Source organism: Argentina silus (assembly GCF_951799395.1).
Source record: "Argentina silus genome assembly, chromosome: 16".
Classification (NCBI taxonomy): Eukaryota; Metazoa; Chordata; class Actinopteri; order Argentiniformes; family Argentinidae; genus Argentina; species Argentina silus.
The window spans coordinates 12275521-12294724 of NC_139670.1; the positions used below are offsets into that span (position 1 = coordinate 12275521).

General features: G+C 44.0%; 3 protein-coding genes across 3 annotated transcripts in view; all 3 read right to left on the reverse strand.

Moving 5' to 3' along the window:
- Nucleotides 1–4416, reverse strand: part of spag9b (sperm associated antigen 9b) — a 30765-nt gene extending 26349 nt beyond the window's left edge. The window contains exon 1 of the mRNA XM_083687768.1: nt 3823–4416. Coding sequence (XP_083543894.1) covers nt 3823–4122 — 300 coding nt within the window. The 5' untranslated portion in view covers nt 4123–4416. The remainder of the gene's footprint in view (nt 1–3822) is intronic.
- Nucleotides 4417–4759: 343 nt separating this feature from the next.
- On the reverse strand, nt 4760–11796 carry daglb (diacylglycerol lipase, beta). The gene is made up of 15 exons (XM_083687731.1): nt 11270–11796; nt 10792–10943; nt 10420–10594; nt 9982–10249; nt 9497–9619; nt 9277–9404; nt 9018–9144; nt 8849–8932; nt 8516–8593; nt 8251–8331; nt 7900–8027; nt 7411–7479; nt 6786–6858; nt 6196–6446; nt 4760–6005 (listed from the first exon to the last, which is right to left on the reverse strand). The coding sequence occupies exons 1-15, from the start codon at nt 11362–11364 to the stop codon at nt 5810–5812; spliced, it is 2028 nt and encodes a 675-aa protein (XP_083543857.1). The 5' UTR covers nt 11365–11796; the 3' UTR covers nt 4760–5809.
- A 472-nt stretch (nt 11797–12268) lies between these two features.
- On the reverse strand, nt 12269–18967 carry LOC310816733 (uncharacterized protein). The gene is made up of 6 exons (XM_083687022.1): nt 18844–18967; nt 18054–18256; nt 17742–17843; nt 17265–17569; nt 16826–16949; nt 12269–15145 (listed from the first exon to the last, which is right to left on the reverse strand). The coding sequence occupies exons 1-4, from the start codon at nt 18857–18859 to the stop codon at nt 17441–17443; spliced, it is 450 nt and encodes a 149-aa protein (XP_083543148.1). The 5' UTR covers nt 18860–18967; the 3' UTR covers nt 12269–15145; nt 16826–16949; nt 17265–17440.
- Nucleotides 18968–19204: the final 237 nt, after the last annotated feature.

The following is a 19204-nucleotide window of genomic DNA, read 5'->3' on the forward strand; positions in this document are numbered from 1 at the left end:
TCATAAAGGATTATCTTCAAGAGTAACATCTCACCCTGTATATTCAGTGACCTCAGACAACATTTAGACAGATTGTAAAACACTCCACCAACACACACAGGCTAACTACCTCATTAACCTCCCACCTCTCTCACACACACGCGGCTCATCATATGACCCAGAGGAGGATGTTCATATGACATGGCTCCAGAGAATGAGCGTTCCTCTACCCTTCTTCAGTCAGACGCTCTCTCCGTCTCTACCCTCTCCTCTCCTGAACACATATAATGCTCTCTTTGTCCCCACACACTCACACAGGGCTGGCTGGCTAGGTCTCTCTCTCTCTCTCTCACACACACACACACACACACACACACACACACGGCTCCACTGTATCGGCACTCTATTGATAGAGAGCCTTATTAACTGCGCTCAGTCCTCAGTGGGTTGGCTAGTTATTACTGGGGCAGCTGGGAAACTGAGGCATCCAGGGCTCTGCCATAGGGGCCAGGGGAAATATTGAAAACATCGAGATCAGACACAGAACTAGATGGCTAGTTTATCATCAAAAATGAAACACCTGCTCATTTTCCAAAATCAATAATAAAATATGAATAGCCTGAGCCATGAAATCCAATTGAACTGGATATCAGATTCAAAGCTCTAGGCCTATTCCTGGAAAGAGATAGGCCTAACTCATGAGAGAAACATTGGTTTTCTAGTCGTAAAGTTGACTTTACAAGAGAATCTCAGTGCTATGCCAGAGCTCTTTTGGCAGTCCTGACTCCTGACGGTTCCCCTTCTTTGATGCTGGGGAAAACTGAACGGGGCCATAACAGCTCCTGACTGTAGCCTGAGGTACATCTACCAACATCCTCATCAGCAGCCTGCAACAAGTATGAGAGGAGGGGATGGTAATATACCTGTGTAATTGCGGGGAACCTGCCGTGGTATAAGCATTTCTCATTGATATGTGTTTTTCTTACCTTTACTTAGGTAGGTGGCAGGCACCCCACCAAGACCTGTATAAAGCATTACGGTCTTTATCAAATTCAATTGAACGTTTTTGCTCTAACAAATACGGTGAAACCAAGGTTGGTTGAAACAAGGTTGCTTTAACATAACCATGCTTAACCCAATGCAATGCTGGAGGAGGAGTGAATGAGTGTACACTTATGGGAGAAGGGTGGAGAATCGGACTGAAGAGTGACAGCATTCCTCGTGGGTCTCTGACATCATCACTATTTTAGGGGTCAGAGGGAGCGGGTCCGAGTAGTATCCTGGCCGGAGAGGGGAACTCAGGAAGTGCTGTATTTCTGGGAATTTCCTGACGGACCCTGCCCTCTTCCCCTCCCTGTCTGTACACTCAGACTGAGGAGTGTCACCCTGGGCCCTGAGTTTGTACCCGGAAGGAATGGGACAGGGCTTACTACTGAGTCTGTCTGCTTGTGAGAGTGAGTCCCAATGGGTCAACTGCAGTAGTGAGACATAACTTGGTCATGTTATGGTATTCGCATCCCAAAACAATAAATGTGCGGTTTGCAAAAAGTCAGTGAGTCTAGAAGCACTTACACCATTTTCAAACTATTTTCCTCAGACCAATGTGCCATATTTGGATGGCTGTCTTTTATTTATTTACTGGTGGAAGCTGGTTTTGTCAGAGTGATATTTTTCTAATAAAAAAACAACAGCCATTAGCTTCACTCACAGCCATTAGCTTTACTCAGCCAGTCACAGTGTCACAGAGGGGTTAATGTTGTAGTGAGCTGTGAAGAGGCCGTGCTGTACTGTATGTCTACCCTGCAGTGTGAGTCATGGAACTCTGTTTTAGATCTGACACTGACGTGAACATGTCACACACCAGAGTGAGAACTCTGCTTCTGTGTTAACATAGTTATCGCGTCAACACAGGTCACAGGTCAGAGTTAATACAGTCATCAAACTAATCACATCAATACAGGAGTCAGATCTTAACACAGGTTCTAGGTCATTGTCAGTAGAGTTATCACAACAACAAAATAGTCTTTACACACAGTTCCTCTGCAACATAGACATGTCCTTCACACAACCAACAGGGCCAGGCCTGGCATAATGACTTCCTCCTGTCTTAATGTCATGCCCTATGAGTCCCACTGACACATTGGGCTATATTGAAAAGTACGGAGAAAGTCCGTCCTCTGTTAAATGTGAAGCAGTTCCTTCCAGTACAAACAGTTTTAGTCCAGAAATCAGGATGATAGGATGTAGTAATAGGAAGTCATAGTTATAGTGTAGTGTATCATGCTTGCTGGCTGTGCAAGGAATGGTTTCCTACAGGGCCCGAATGAAGAACATAACTCATGTCATTGAGTTAGGGCTGTGTAAAGCCAATTACTGAGAGTGAATGTTTTTCTACCTAAAACTCTTCGCAAATTTAGCCTAACAGAGATCAACCGCATTTTGAAGTGTTTATGAACTGTTTGTGAATGATTTACAAACTGATTTTGACCTGTTGTTCTTGTCATTCCACATTTTATGACAACGACAAGAGCAGAGCAAAGTAAAGGATTGGTCACACACACACATTCCCGCCCTGCCCCACCCTTCAGTTCAAATCATGACATGTCAAAACGATACACACGCACACGCACATGCACACACACACGCGCACACACACACGCACCAGGTGCCAATACCAACAGAGGCCTCGTAAGATGTGCTCATACTGTCAGAAATAAAGCAAAACAAAACTCAATGAGCAGAACTAAGAACTTGACAACGCAGGCGCAAGGCAAGCCTGTATGCCAAGCCTGTATGCCTGTTGCTACTAACAAAGGATCACATGACCCGTGGGTTAACTTGTCTTAAGGAGAGGAAAGGAGCTTTCACTTTGGGATTATGGGAAATAAAAAGTGTTTAATGACACAGAACAGGGGGGTCAGGGTGTGAAATCCAACCAACCCCAAAAGGTATGTGTGTGTAATATGTGTGAGAGAGAGAGAGAGAGAGAGAGAGAGAGAGAGAGAGAGAGAGAGAGAGAGAGAGAGAGAGAGAGAGAGAGAGAGAGAGAGAGAGAGAGAGAGAGAGATTAATGGACATGAGCTCTGAATGGGAGGGTCACATCTGGATTATGCTCTCTGCTGTCTGATTGTCTATGAGTATCACATGTATTCAATTCACTCAAACTACAGAAATATATCTATGGACTTTCATAATGGGTGGCAGATTTATTACAATGTGTGACCATAGTTCATATACTGGTCATATTATGCTAGTTCAGATTCCACCGTCACTCCTAAATGGAACTCTGTGTGCAGAAGCACTGCAGGAGTTTGCATTCACATCCAATAAAACAAATAAGCTCAGACTGAAACTCCTGTAAACAAATTAATATTCAAAGCTGTCTGGAGTAACTGCCTGTGCAACAACAAAAGGTTGATGCTGCATGTAGAGTTGTTCAGTATCTGCTAGAATGGTAATGTCACTAGATAGATGTAAGCAGATATCTCATTCATTTCTTAACTCCAGTGCTAGAGCTTATTAGGCCTAAAGTCATCTGGCCTTAAGGCAACCAGCAGAATCAGTGACCATCAGTTTTTAGAACGAATTACTGTTTGCTAAATCTATCAAGAAGCCAATGTAGGTGCAATAGTTGCTCCCATGGGGATAGCCAGTTTTCTACTCGGGTACGGTCTGTGCTTTTGTGGATAACGTTACTTGCGCTCCAACTGTCAAAGCTAACTTGAGTGGCCTAGTAGAGCTAGTGGTAGTGGCTGTGCAAGCAAGCTTTCCATAACCCTTCCTTGCATAGTCTACAAGGACTTTGTCCATGTTTCTTTCTCTTTCTCTGTCAGTCCAACCCACCTCTTCTGTGTGTTTCCTAAGCGCTTTCTCCCGTTCATACTGGGTAATAAGTTGTTCGTTGTCTTCTTTAAGAAGCTCCAACTCGACTTCGTGCTCCTGGTTTATGGCGAACACCGAGTCCAAGTTCTCCAACACGGCAACGACAAGTGGCATGAGTTCTTTCACCACGTCCTCGTCATATTGCCCGATCAACCGTTCGAACTCTCGGTAAATGGAGCTCGCCAGACCCGACACCCGTTCGGACATCATAGCCGAAGTGCCCGGGTCGTCCTGGTAGAGAACTCCGTCGTCCAGCTCCATTTTCTTGGCCCCTCTTCGCTCTAGCTCGAGCTAGCCGAGGAAAAAGCTACTTGCGAAAACCTGCCAGCAGCAACCTGCCTTATAATTCTATAGCGAGACCAAAGAGTATGCACAATTCTTGTCAAGCTACCATAGCTACTGACTGTGAAGAACTGAACAAAAAAAAATAAATACAAAAAATAAACGACACGACACAAGTTATGATCCCTTTCTGCAGTGGACGGCTGACTTTCAAGGGGCTAAATAGAAAAGTCTTTACTTGGATCCGCTTTTTACAGTTGCCCTGTCCTGTCCCTCCGACTTCCCAACAGATGAGCTTCTGTGTTGTTGACTGGACCGTCACGCTGACGTCACATGCTAAAAGAGGGATGGGAGGGATCGAGGGGAGAACCGTGGCTAATCCTTTTTGATCTAGTATTGGAAACATTTTATCATAGTTTGCTTCAGTGTTTCATTCCATCTTTAGCTCCCTATCAATGCTCCACTGTAACCCGGCTCGCTGCGTGACCACCACATCATGTGAGACATTCAGTGTGGAGGCTTCTGTTGCTTCTACTCAACAGGTTGTTGTCTGGTAGTACTGTTAAGGAACTTTGGAAGATGTTTGAGTGGCATCAAACAGACAGTTTATCATGACGTTTGTTTTATTTGTATCAAGTCTGTCAACTCGATTTAAATAATCCACAATCCAAAATTATTATACAGACATCACTTTCCCATCATCTTACAATACCTGAAAGTAATATGTATATGGCAAGTAAACAGAAACAAATATGTTATTATATGAAATTGGAGTAATTAGGCTACAGCTACCGTTTTTTTCACCCAAAGGATGTTATCATGCCAATAAAACTTGTTAAAAGTATCATGCACTATCCTTCAGTATATAAAGTGCAAAACAAAATAATTCATTGCACTGAGGTTACCTTCCAGCAATTGCTTGTCAAGCATTATGTATTGATGACTGTTGGTTTTGCAATGCATAGGCACTATTCACCCTGATTTTCAAAGTCTCAGACATTCAGCACAGGACAAAGACGAACCACAGTTACACGACATAAATAATAACCACCTTAATACATCTAGGATCAGATTATCCTAACCCCCAATCCTAATATCAACCATTAGGTGGAAGACAAAACGCCTGATCCTGATTAGTGAGTGGAAGGGCAGCCTTCACCAACACCAACAGTCTAGCAACTTAAAAACAATCACACAGAAATGTAAATGGACATTTGAATTACAGTGAAACTGCAACGTTTTCTTACTTTGTACACAAAGCACAATCGATGATAATGACACAATATTTTCAAAAAATAACAGTAATAACCATTGTATTGGCAACAACTCGAAAAATAGAAATAAATAAAAGCAACATTGCAACACCCCCCTTTAAAAGTCCTTCAGAGAGAGACAGTATTGCATCTCATCGACGAGTCAAGTTTGTTCTGTTCAAAAGCTCTGACCATCAAGCCATGACTGTCATTGTGTGGTCTGGCTGGGGACAAGAGGATGTGACTGGGGCTGGAGGGGTGGGGGGGGGGAGCTGAAGGTAGGGACAAGGGCTTATAGACAGGGGCTGGGGGACAAGGAGCTCTGATGGATGGGGGGGGGGGGGGGGGGGGGCTGTGTGAAGAGACAGGGGGCATGAGACAGTCAGGCATCCTGTCCAGGCTTGCAGTGGGACTCAGATGACGTTGAGGTGGCTGTTGCTTAGTGACGACGGGCAGAGGGAAAATGGCCTATCACGCGTCAGACTGCGGAGCGATCGGAGCACTGCATCGGGCATGTGGTCAGCTATCATCCTGGGACTAATCAGAACACTCCGGAATGCAGTCTCACTGGACCACTCTGCACGGTATCGCACCTGGGAAAAACAGGATCTGAGAAGAGGGAAGATAGTGGGGCGATAGAGGGGAAGACAGCACAAATTCATTGATCAATGACAGAAACTTTGTCTCCATTATGGGATGTTGGAAATGTGTGTGTATGCATGCATGCATGCTTGTGTGTGTGTGTGTGTGTGTGTGTGTGTGTGTGTGTGTGTGTGTGTGCGTCTGAGATGAAACACACCTGCGTGTGGGCCCGTCCTCTGTAATGTGTAGTATTCGGCCCGGCAGGAAGAGTGGCAGGTGGGCAGTGTGAACAGGTGAGTCCTCGGATGCCAGGCTCTGATATGACGATGAGCGGCGAATCAGCAGTGACTCCTCCCCTAGTAGAGGCTGGCTGAGCTCCTCCTCCCTTCGGTTGTCCATCTCAGTAGGGAAGTCATCAGGGTCGCCCCCAAACAGCTCATACCAACATCCCTGCAGCAGGATACGGTACTGAGAGAGAGAGGGAGGTTGCTTTTATGTTTTTATAATTGTAGTCTTTTAGTCTTTCAGTTCTTTTAGCACATCCTTTTTACTACACTTTTATCCTTCGCCTTGCATTAGTCTCTCTCTGTTGTATTTGTTTGTTTGTTTGTTTTTATTTATGTGTCCTGTAAAGGGCATTGTATTGCATCCATGTATGAAATGTGCTATTTAAATAAAGTTTTGATTAAGGGTAATGTACAGAGAGGAAGATTTGTCTTTCTATGTAACACAATGACATTTCCATACTCTTAACCAAACCTCCAGTAAAAACACACATATAAAAGCTTTCTGTGTCAATATTCTCACCTTGGGCTTATTGCAATTAGAAACCATTTTAAGTATTCTCCTCTTCAAGTCTTCCATGTTGGGAATACTCAACCTGGTAAAATAGAGAGGATGAGAGAGGGTGACAGAAGGGAGAGAGAAAAGAAAGGGAGAGAGTTGCTCTCATTTCTGTGCCTGTAATAACGGGGCAGAGCCAAATATAGCTGCTCCATCACTCAGAGTCAGGAATAGTCTCTTTACCACAGCACATTCACATTTAGCATCAGAATTGAGGACTTTCCACTGGAAATTTATCTTATCCTGGTCCATTGAGAATTGTGTCACAGAAATATACATTTTTAAACAGAAACTCATTGATTGAGCAATTTGAAATCAAGCAGGGAATACAGGAAAGGGGACAGAGGCGCCAATTTGGAAGATCGAGATGCACCTCAGGATGACAAGAGGGCATCTAAAGGGTCTTAAGTGGCCTCATCTTCTCCTTCATTTGCACTGACTTGCATAACTGAACATCTCCAATATGTTTCAGTCATATGGCCTTCAATGATCATAGCTTGTCAGATCAATGCAGATGAAGGAAAGGAGACAACGAATTGAGGCCATGTAGAATTATTGACGTTAAGGTTTCTCTTTTTCTCCTACTTACCTGGGCACAAGGTCCTTACCCAGTACGACAGATACCACAAAATCCTTGGAGTAGTCAGCCAGGGCTTTACTATAGAGAGAAAGAAGTAACTTATTAGTGCATTACACAGTCTGAATATTTCCTTGCAAAGCTGTGTTATGACTCAATGTATCCATTATACTGTATACACTCATAGTACAGTTTCAGTCAGTCCAGCTAATAATAATAAGTTGTCACTTTTTCAGTCAAGCATCAGGGGACTATACTTTTCAGGGGACTTCATTTTTTTAAGCATCAGGGAACTTTTACATATAACATTTTTAGTCATTGAAGCACACTACAGTACCCGCTGATGCAAGACTATTTACAATTCACACAGACAGGGTAGTGCAGAAGTTCTTTGAGGCTTTAGTTTCCTACCTCTATCTTCACTTTCACCACTGTGTTTTAATACACAGCATGTCCTGCCAGCTGCAGCTGCCAAAGTGTGAAGTCCCAGAATGGCCTTACCTCATGAGTCCCCCTGGTGGTGAGAAAGCATAGCATTGCAGGGTTGGGAAGGAGCTGCGCAGTAGGATGGCCAGCAGAGAGGCCGTGCCCCCGCCCAGACTGTGGCCAGTGATGACCAGCTTGTACTCCTAGAAACACACACACACACACACACACACACACACACACACACACACACACAGATGTTGGTTTCCTAGAGGGGTACTCCCCACTACACCTACCTCTGCAGCTGACATGGGTTATTTCTGTCAGTTCCTCCACCTCCAGTGTTGTTGGTGTTATTTACAATCAAAGACTGGCACTTAATGACGACAGGTACATGACTAGGTAAATAGTCGTAGTGGTTCTTACAGGTGCGATGGAAAAGGCCTGGTTTAAAATGCCGTCGTTGATGAGTTTCTTATAGATGTACCCTGCTGCCTGAGACATGCCCTGGGGAACAGAGACAACAGAGAGAGGTTACTGTTCACATCCTCCACTATCACTCACACTTAAACAATGACACTACACTGTCGCTTACGGTGGTACTAGGCATAGTTCACACAGCAGGGACTGAGTCAGGAGAGCGCAACGTTACAATGTGAAGACACTGAAATATAGTGACAGTTCCATTCACCTTATGAGCATAGCAGGTTCCTGAAACCCCCTCGATGGGCAGGTTCTCACACTCAGTGGACAGGTCTGTCAACAGATCCTACAGACAAACAAAGACTCATTATGAGAGATAGTGAGTGAGTGACATAGTGAACTCACGGGAATCAGAATCAGATTAGATAGATGGGGATACATAGATGGGGAGAGAGAAGACTCAACTAGAGTATTACTAACAGAGGAAAATAGCTCCAGTCATAGGGTGATAAAGCAAAGAAAGAGTGATAGAGGTAAACATGGCTCAAGCAGACCTGTGAGAAATAGAATAACAGAGATATACAGAGAAAATTTAACTCACCCTGAGTGATAATGTTCCTCTGATAGCCACCAGTACTGCCTCTCTCTTATGGTCCAGAGCCACAAAGAAGGGGATTTCATAGATCTGGGACAAACAGTGGGTGATGTGGGAGTCAGTGCCTAGTTACAGAGTAGGTGACTGGTGATGGTGTGTCTGTCAGAGGTGCTACCTGGTTGTGGAAGCTGACGTGGATGAAGTCTCTGTACTGCAGGCCGGTACTGTGTAGGATAGAGGAGAAATGGCAGCCAAGATGATCTCCACCAACAATGTCATACTCTGCAGCTTGGCTCCTACAGCTGAAACACAAACACACATAAAGACACTTTTTCACGTCAGCAGTAAAACAAATGGCGGTTAGGAAAGGTGATTGTGACACCCCTGTTCTGAATAGAGACTAAGGATCATATTTAAAGGTGTTGAAGTCTTACCAGTCCCCGCTGAGTTTGCAGGCCCCAGTGAGAGGGTTGGAGTAGACGTACATGGGCCAGCCGTACGCTGCCACAGCAAACTGCATACAGTCGGCAGCCTTCTCCAACTCTTCCTCCAGATCCTCAGCCTACAAACCAGACCAAACCAGGAATTTGTAGAATGTGTGATATAAACAGTAGGTGAATGACTGGGACGGACTGAGTCCAGCACTGTACTCACAATGGGTGAAGAGGGGCTATGAGCAAGAATGTCATCTGGGTCTCGGCACTGCGCCATCTTGTCCTGCTCCTGGTGCAGCAGAGCCAGACCTGCTGCTATGTCACTGGGAACCAGGTCTGTATCCTATAACACACACACACACACACACACACACACACACACACACACACACACACACACACACACACACACACACACACACACACACACACACACACACACACACACACACACACACACACACACACACACACACACACACACACACACACACACACACACACACACACACACACACACACACACACACACACACACACACATTAAATGGCACTGGGTACCAGGTCCAGAAAGCAGGGAGAGGGGTTTACATGTTCCATTAATCAATTATACACACAAACACGTTGAAAACACCCTGAAGTGACACCTGTGTGTCATGTTTGCCACAAACACATGCATACACACAGACACACACAAACACCTACCGAGAAGAAGCCGCTGACAAGCTGGGCGATGCTGGAGAAGGCTGCCCTGTGGCTCTCGTCCTGAGGTAGGCAGCAACACAGCAGCCTTAGCCTGCTCTCCCACACCCTGACAGCCAGGGAGCGAGCCGTGGACAGGAGTTGGGACCCCTCACTGCTCTCCAGGTCCCGGACCCCCAGCTGCTCCACCATGGCAGGCCCAGAGTAGGGGTTGCCAAGTGGGTCGAACACGAACAACACCCCCACCCCCAGTGACAGCAACAGGATCCAACTGATTTGAACAGAGAAGATGTGAACATGATCCAGGGTCAAACATCAGGAGACATCCCTATCCCTACACCATGTAAACAGTCAAAGCGCATATTGTATACATGTATTGTTAGTATATAAGTAGATGTATGTGAAAATGATAGACAGAGTATAACTGTCTGTTCTACCCACCTTGCAACAACTGCGGCAACGACAGCTGCCACCTCTGCAGGCTCACAGCCTTGGCTGTCATCAGACACCCAGATGGCCCCCAGAATGGCCCAGACCAGTTCAGGGAGGTACAGCACGGCCCGCAGGTATACCAGCGCAGGGATGGAGCGCCGCGGACCAGGGTTAGTGATGGTCCCTAGAGAAACAAAGGTAATAACAGCTGAGTTTCCCATCTTACAGTACAAGGTAGAACATATTGAGAACATAGATATGTGATCTGTCATTGTTAGAGTTATTACTGGTCAGGTCACATGCAGGGAATACTCTGGACCCTTGTTGTCCTTATAAGGAGAGTGGAAAATGTGAAAGAAATAGAAATGGAACAGGATTCACCTTGAGCACTGACATACACTATGGCACATAGTGACAGGATGATGAAAGCTAGCAGGACCAGCAGGACAACTAAGTAGCTGTGGAGGACTCCCCCACCAGGACAGTCAAACCGCCCCTTATGGAAAGTATACAGCACCAAAGTTCCAATCCACCTGTAAGGATCATCATCATCATCATCATCAATAGGAGGTCAACTGGTTCAGTGTTAGAGATTAGTGTTGCAGTACTGCAATTGGCTGAGTTAAACGTTCAATAGGTATGTGTTGGATAGGTTTGGGATATTTTCTTTCGTTTATATGCGATGGAATAAGGGGGAAAATATTAATTTCTAATATGGAAATCCTAAATGCTAACTGTTGCTGACTTTATGGGTGCCAGCTACCTGATACTCTGATACTGAATAATGCAGCCCTGGGTTATATCTGTATCAATCTCACAGTGTTTATAGCATACGTGGAAATTGCAGTGCATCACTCACCACAAAACCCTGACAAACAACTCAAAAGCACCGGGGAACACAAGATCATCGCTTGCAATTCCCCATCGCCGACCAAACACAACCATCCCAGGCATCTTGATAGCAGGTCACTTAGTATGTCACGAGTCACGACTGAAGTTGCGACACCCGCACCACAACAGCAGCAATTCTATCCAATGTTTACCAAGCTGTCTCTTTAAAAAACAATGTCAGGATAAACTCTAAGCATTTTTGACTGCAATGATCGCGTTTCTTCGAAAATGTTACCAAATGAGTTAGTTAGAAAGCTAGGTATCATCACCAGGGGATGTCAGCTAGTTAGCAGTGTAGCTTCCTCAGGTGCTAGCTATTTCTCGCTAACGCGTTAGCAAGCTACCTATTTTCTGGGTGTCCATTTCAGATTCACCTTAGCAATAACAACGTAGCCAATCAACCACACAATACATGTAGCTACCTAACACACCGAGCGATACAATAGCTACGACTGCAAAATATCCCACCCCTACGGCTAGCGTACGGAAGCACTCGGTTTGTTTTCTTTCTGAGTATGTGTTCCACTGAAACCGCTCCTGTCAAAAACCGTCCGCTGCATATTATTTCCGATTAAGGTCGAGTAGTCCTGTTTACTGTGTATGGTCTGGTCTCATGGATACTGGGAGGTACAGTACTGTACAATAGACGGTTTATTGAATGATACAACATTATTATAGCCTTTATAATGAGAAAAATAATAGTAAAGCCTATTATCTCTGGTGTTCTCCGATGATAGAAAGTATTCCAATAAAATAAATGTAGATACTACTAAAAACAACTATGCCTTTAACTGCCATCAAAATTAAATCAATGTTCCACTAAGCATGAGAATAAACCTCACTAGTCACTTCTCTACATAATCAAAAGGTGTAAAATGAGGATCATGAGGTTGATGCGATCACTGCAGACCAAGTTTGTTGCTGTGTAGGCAATAAAGGGCGATAAACCAGTCCACAATTGTCAGTTTAACATCTCATTTATTTAAAAAAGGAAAAAAAATCTGCAGAAGAATAAAAATAAATATGAAATTACAGACATAAGACCTGATTTTTACACATGCTGTACTTTTATCTGACTCTGAGAAACGATTCACCCACTGCCCAAGTGTCAATGCTATCTATTGTAAATTGTATTGATGTGAAATTAAACACAAACATGTCATGACATAACTTTCAATCTAATCATCCAAGTGTTTTTTTTGCTGATGTGCTGTTAAAAGGTATTTACGGGCAAATCCTTTCCCACAGTCCAAACATTTATAGGAACCCCCTTTTGTGTGAGTATTCATGTGTCGATTCAATGAATGAGCACAATCGAACCTCATGTCACAGTGGAGACATGGATGAGGTCTCTCCCCTGTATGACGTCGCTTGTGTATGGTGAGATAGTAAGCTTGAGTGAAGCCCTTCCCACAGACCTCACACTTAAATGGCCGCTCTCCTGTATGATATCTCATGTGAACTTTCAGCTCAGATGCTGATCTAAAAGTCTTGTCACAGGCAGGGTGTGTGCATTGAAAAGGTCTCTCCCCTGTATGAATCAAAGCATGCCTCGTCAATGTGGATGAGTTCACAAACTGCTTTCCACAGTCTTTGCAAGGGTAACGGACCGCACTATGCCGTGCATTTTCATGGGCCGCACAAGAGCTTTTTGTCTCAAAGGACTTCCCACACTGGGAGCAAAAGTACAGTTTGTCTTTGGGTTTAGGGTTAGGGTAATGGTGATGACGTTCCATGTGTTTTTTCAATAGTGCATTGGACGAAACATCCTTCCCACACTCCCAGCAAAGGTAACGTCTTTTGTCTTCATTATGTATTTTCTCGTGTTGTTTAAGAAATTGATACCATTTGAATCTTTTTGGACACTTTGAGCACTGGAACGGGGAGTCCTCAGAATGAGTTGTCTCATGTCTGAGGAGCCCCCCTAAATCAGTGTAGCTCATTTTACACTGGGTGCAGACGAACGGTCCACTGAAGTTGTGGACATCTAGATAGTGTTTTGTGAGGTGCCTAATCATATTGAAGTTCTCCTCACACATAGTGCATTGTACTGGCTGGTGCCTGAGCTTGTGACTTGCTAATGCGCTGATGTCCGGCAAAACACTCCTGCACACCTTGCAGTAGAGCGGATTGTGAGTGAGTTGGTGTGCTTTCAACATTGATTTGAGCCTGAAAGTTACCTCACATTCATCACATTTGAAACGTTTTCTGCAAATATCTTCAATATCTTTAGAGTCAAGGTGTCGCACTTTGCAAAGCTTTCTTAGGTGTGCCCTCAAATTATTATTGTACTTGAACGTTAACCCACATTGAGGACAGGTGAAAGGGCGTTCATTTGTGTGGGATCTCATGTGAGATTTCTTGTCTCCCTTGTAATAATTACCACAAATACGACACATCCACCTTCGTCTTATGTAACGTGTCTTAGCTGCAGTAGCCCTGGGCTGTGAGGGGTCATGGAATGCAATAGAGTTACTGTCCACAGGTGTTGTCTCAAGATTAGAGTCACTGGATGCCTTTGTGTTTTTTACCTCCGATTCTTTTCTGTCACTTTCTAAGGGTAAGGAGTTGTGTTGTACTTTAATGGATGTTTCCATGTAATTCTCCTCAGGTAAGGGCTGCTGGAGCACGCTGCTGGATGTCTCTGGTTCATTCTGCCCTGTAGCTGGAGAACTAGTGCTCCCTTCAGAGGGAACCTCACTTCGTTGCTGACTTGCATTTTGACGAGATTTTTCTTGAGCCCTCATATTAGACAATTTATTCTTAGCTCTCTGACATTTGCGAGTCAACATATGTCTCTTTATGTCTGTAGAACGAGATAAGACTCGGTCACACACTGTGCACTTATTGGGGACTTTAGGCTTCTTGTTTGACTCGCCACTAGGTTGTGATGCGTCTACGCCACACACATATAGCTGGTGTCTCCTCAGAGTAAAGCGGTGACGGAAGTGTTGCCTACACTTGAGGCACTGGTGTGGCCGCTCCCCTGTGTGGCCTCTCTCATGCCGTCTCATGTCGGAATTGTGATTAAAAGTCTTCCCACATATGGGGCACGTCCTGTTGGCTTGGCTTTTCCCTTCAGAAAATTCAATAACCTCTGCTTTGCGTTCTCGAGATAGAAATTTCTTCATCTTCAGACCCCTATTTTGTCTCAATTGCTTATTAGACAATGGCATCGGCAGGTTATTGATGTTGAGCTTTTGTAGATGCACTGTGGGCTTGAGAGTTTGAGGGATGCCTCTTTTGAATATTGTCTTTATTTTGACACAGCTCTTGCTCTTCTCAATAAAGTCATCTTCTTCACTTGTCATCACGCCGTCAAAAGGCTCCACAACCCCATCTTCCCCGATAATCATTACCGTTTCGTAGGGTTCCACCTCTTTGCCAATATCCTCTGTCTCAACCTCGCCCACGCATGCTACTTCTTTGTTACCAGCGTGAAAATCAAACACATAACTATCTGAAACCAAATTGTTTCCATCCATAGGCTCCATAGCTGCAACATGTTCCACTGTGTCAGCAAAATCTGCACCATCCTCTGCCTCCTCATCATTACTCTCAGATGATTGTTTGTTGTTTTTTTCACAGTCCTCCTCTATACTGCTCTCCTCCCTCTCTTCTTCTTCTTCTTTTACATCCATACTAGTCCCCATCTCAATCTCTTTGTGCTCTGTCACTGTTGCAACTTCCACCTCAAAGTCTTTGCTGAATAAATCCATGTAGTTATCCTTGGCTAATGAAAATGTTTCTGGATGTGTCTGTTCATTGGCAATCACTACCCTTTCCACAGGAGGGAGAGAGGAAGCTGGGAGAATGCAATCACCATCGGTGGAAGGCTGAGTGTCTAAAAACAGAGAATAATGAAAAACATTGGTTAAACAGTGGTAAAAACCTCACTGCCCCCTGCAGTTCACTGACCAACATTATGCATGGATATAAATCAAACATTCTATGGCAAAGAAAAGTAATATGCTCATGTAATATAAGTAATAGTCTGAGGTATATGCTCCTCATCAATCTACACACAATACCCCATAATGGCAAAGCGAAAACAGGTTTTTAGAAATGTTTGCTAATTTATTAAAAAATTAAAAAATGAAATATCACATTTACATAAGTATTCAGACCCTTTGCTATGACACTCGAAATTGGGGTCCACCTGTGGTAAATTCAATTGATTGGACAGCAAAAACCAGGCCATGAGGTCGAAGGAATTGTCCATAGACCTCTGAGACAGAATTGTGTCGAGGCACAGATCTGGGGAAGGGCACAAAAAAATGTCTGCAGTATTGAAGGTCCCCAAGAACACAATCGCCTCTGCATCATTCTTAAATGGAAGTTTGGAATCACGAAGACTCTTCCTATAACTGGTCGCCCGGCCAAATTGAGCAATAGGGGGAGAAGAGCCATTGTCAGGGAGGTGACCAAGAACTCAATGGTCTCTCTGACAGAGCTCCAGAGTTCCTCTGTGGAGATGGAGAACCTTCCAGAAGGACAACCATCTCTGCAGCACTCCACCAATCAGGCCTTTATGGTAGAGTGGCCAGATGGAAGTCACTCCTCAGTAAAAAGCACATGACAGCCCGCTTGGAGTTTGCCAAAAGGCACCTAAAGGACTCTCAGACCATGAGAAACAAGATTCTCTGGTCTGATGAAAACGAGATTGAACTCTTTGGCCTGAATGCCAAGTGTCACGTCTGGAGGAAATCAGGCACTGCTCATCACCTGGCCAATAATATCCCTACGGTGAAGCATTGGTGGTGGCAGCATCATGCTGTGGGGATGTTTTTCAGCAGCAGGGACTGGGAGACTAGTCAGGATCGAGGGAAAGATGAACAGAGAAAAGTACAGAGAGATCCTTGATGAAAACCTGCTCCAGAGCGCTCAGGACCTCAGACTGGGGCGAAGGTTCACCTTCCAACAGGACAACGACCCTAAGTACACAGCCAAGACAACGCAGGAGTGGCTTCAGGACAAGTCTCTGAATGTTCTTGAGTGGCCCAGCCAGAGCCCGGACCTAAACCCGATCGAACATCTCTGGAGAGACCTGAAAATAGCTGTGCACCGACGCTCCCCATCCAACCTGACAGCTTGAGAGGATCTGCAGAGAAGAATGGGAGAAACTCCCCAAATACAGGTGTGCCAAGCTTGTAGCGTCATACCCAAGAAGACTTGAGGTTGTAATTGTTGCCAAAGGTGCTTCAACAAAGTACTGAGTAAAGGGTCTGAATACTTATGTAAATGTGATCAGTTTTTATATTTAATAAATTAGCAAACATTTCTAAAAACCTGTTTTGGCTGTCATTATGGGGTATTGTGTGTAGATTGATGAGGGGAAAAAAATAATTTAATCCATTTTAGAATAAGGCTGTAACATAACAAAACGTGGAAAAAGTTGAGGGGTCCGAATACTTTCCGAATGCACTGTACAGTACAAGGATACAACATATACAAATCTCACCACACATCAAAACAAATCCATCATTTAGCATGAAAAACAGTGAACTCTGTGAAAGATGTCTACCATTGTTATCAAGCTGGCCGAGGTCTCTGTGGTACTGAAGTAGGGTCATCAGCTGCTGAGAGTGAGACACAGACTCAACACATTCCTCCAGAACAGAGGGCACATCGCTGAGCAGGGAGGCAACCTGGGACAGTGAAGAATACAGTTTATAAGCCAGATAAATATACAGTTGAGTTATTACCCATAACCAAAGTGTCAAGTTATTGGCTCCTTTAAAGCCACACTATAATTTCTGTATAACATCAAGAGTGGGCCACCAACCAATTGAATATCCAAAGTGCTCAAGGAATGGCATTCCAGAGAAGCAATATTATATAAGACATGTACTGTAGGTAATTCAAGAGATCCTTTAAGAGTGTTTCAAAATGCAAAAAGAACAATAACTTAAAAAGTCAAATGACCCGTCACTGCATTGATGTTGTTGTTCTAATTCCAATACCTGTTGGAGGTCTGGCAATGGGAGAAACTTTTCAAGACTTGATAGAAATGTCCTCATTAGTGCCTGTATTGCCGTGTCATACTTTGGACCAATGTCAACAGGAAAAACCTCCTGGAATACATGAACACGTTAATAAAGAAAGGGTAGTGTACATCTTCTCAGAGTGTTAATAAAAATCACAGCAATTTCAAAGCCATACTGACCTGGAAGAAGTGTTCCCTCTGATTTGGGTCTTTCAGCAGGGTTTGAACCAGACCCTGGAAGTTTGAATCAGGTAGTTCCAGCTCCATTTCTGTATCATCAGTCTGCAACATAGCATGCATATCTCTCATTTAAACAAACTATACTCAGGCACTAAATGTAATTTTGAGTAGCATGCACCAATGTCTGCCTTGATGGTCATTGTCGTCCAATAAATTGTATGTGACCAAATAATGTAGTTCACCATAGCTTAGACTCTGCCCCCAATGAACTCACCTCTGTCCCCCAGAGTGATGTGAGGGTCTGCATTTTGTCCAGGTGTGGCTGAATGTTCTGGAGGTCTGCAGTGGACTCGGAGTGACACAACTCAAGGATCAGCTGAAACCAGAGCAAACCATTGTGGACTAGTGGTGGGACAGGAAACTCAGCTTTGGTGTTCATCTGTTTATTGTCCCATTTCCGTTATTTCATCCCATCTTTCCTTTCATAGGGAATATATGCAAACTAATTAACACCTGTCTACATTCTAGAGACCCAACACCCTGGTTTGTAGCAATGATTGCATCAGTTTTTTGTTTTTTTGCTCACCCGTGCTCGAAGACTCAGGGTAAGTTGAGCCCTCTGCCTGTGGCCCAGAAGCTCTGGGACAATCTCAGTGACCATGGTAACAAACTCCTCCAACATCCCATAATCCATCACAACTCTCTGCTGGACCGTTTGCCAGATGGCTGCTGAGGCCAGCTGCAGTGGAGCGACCAAGAGGCGCAGAGAGGGGAGAGGTAGAGGGAGACCTGAAACATCGAACATAGTTCAGCCATGAAGAAGATCAAAACTAATATACATCCCTTCATGTATAACACATTCAAAATAGCATTGCATTAGATGGGTGTTGGGTGGAAAACATTTTCTCAGTCAATATCAAATTCTTCACTTGCCAAGAAAGATTGCTTCTTGAAAGCCTCATTACAATTAATTGTAAAAGAAGAAGTGCCATGTCAGGAGTTTACCACCATGGTTTAGGGTAATGACGGGTATAAAGGGAATTTTATGGATATTAAGCAGAACATTAAGTAGAACATCTCCGATGATGGAGTACGTGGAAAACTGAGAAGTACTACCGAAACAGGTAAGGGCACTCATGGTTGAATTAAGTTGCAAGCTCCGGCAAGACAATACCACGACACTGATGAAATGATATGGAGTGTCGCGTCGGAGCTAAATGTTTTCTAGCCATTATGTCATATATATATATATTATTAATATATAATATATATTATATTATATATATTATGAACATTAGCCACAGTAGCTGTATCATGCAGTGGAGTCGGATTCTCCGCCGAGTGGTTTATGAAAATGACTAAAATTAATATTGTACCGTTTCCCCTTGACATGTTCCCAATCAATCGATGTTTCCACTACAATCACTTGAAGTTCGCAAGTAGTGTACAGAGAAGTTTGGAGCAGCTGAGCGGTTCGCTAACTTTTCGACATGATGATGCATCTCGTTACTATGTCCGAGTGTGCAATAATCCGGGCAGCATTAGTTCCGCGAAAGGGACTCTTCTCTCCTTGAACCATTCTCCATCTCCTTGAATCACATTTTGTTATCATTTTAAAAAGTCTATGATTGAAAATCCATATGTCTTATTCATACATACAAATACAGGTCTATACAAGTGTATTAAAACACTAGGGTGTGAAAAGCTCAAACGAATATATTATATGAGCTCAAACGA

Bases quoted from the DNA above. Each gene is read 5' to 3' on its own strand.
- daglb (XM_083687731.1), bottom strand. From the start codon at position 11,364: ATGCCTGGGATGGTTGTGTTTGGTCGGCGATGGGGAATTGCAAGCGAT. The intron at 10,944-11,269 runs GTGAGTGATGCA...TGATCCTTACAG, and splicing joins TTGTTTGTCAGGGTTTTGTG to GTGGATTGGAACTTTGGTGC. The intron at 8,933-9,017 runs GTAGCACCTCTG...TGTTTGTCCCAG, and splicing joins ACGTCAGCTTCCACAACCAG to ATCTATGAAATCCCCTTCTT.
- LOC310816733 (XM_083687022.1), bottom strand. The intron at 17,844-18,053 runs GTGAGCAAAAAA...CTCTGGTTTCAG, and splicing joins CCCTGAGTCTTCGAGCACGG to CTGATCCTTGAGTTGTGTCA. The intron at 17,570-17,741 runs GTGAGTTCATTG...GCTATGTTGCAG, and splicing joins CATCACTCTGGGGGACAGAG to ACTGATGATACAGAAATGGA.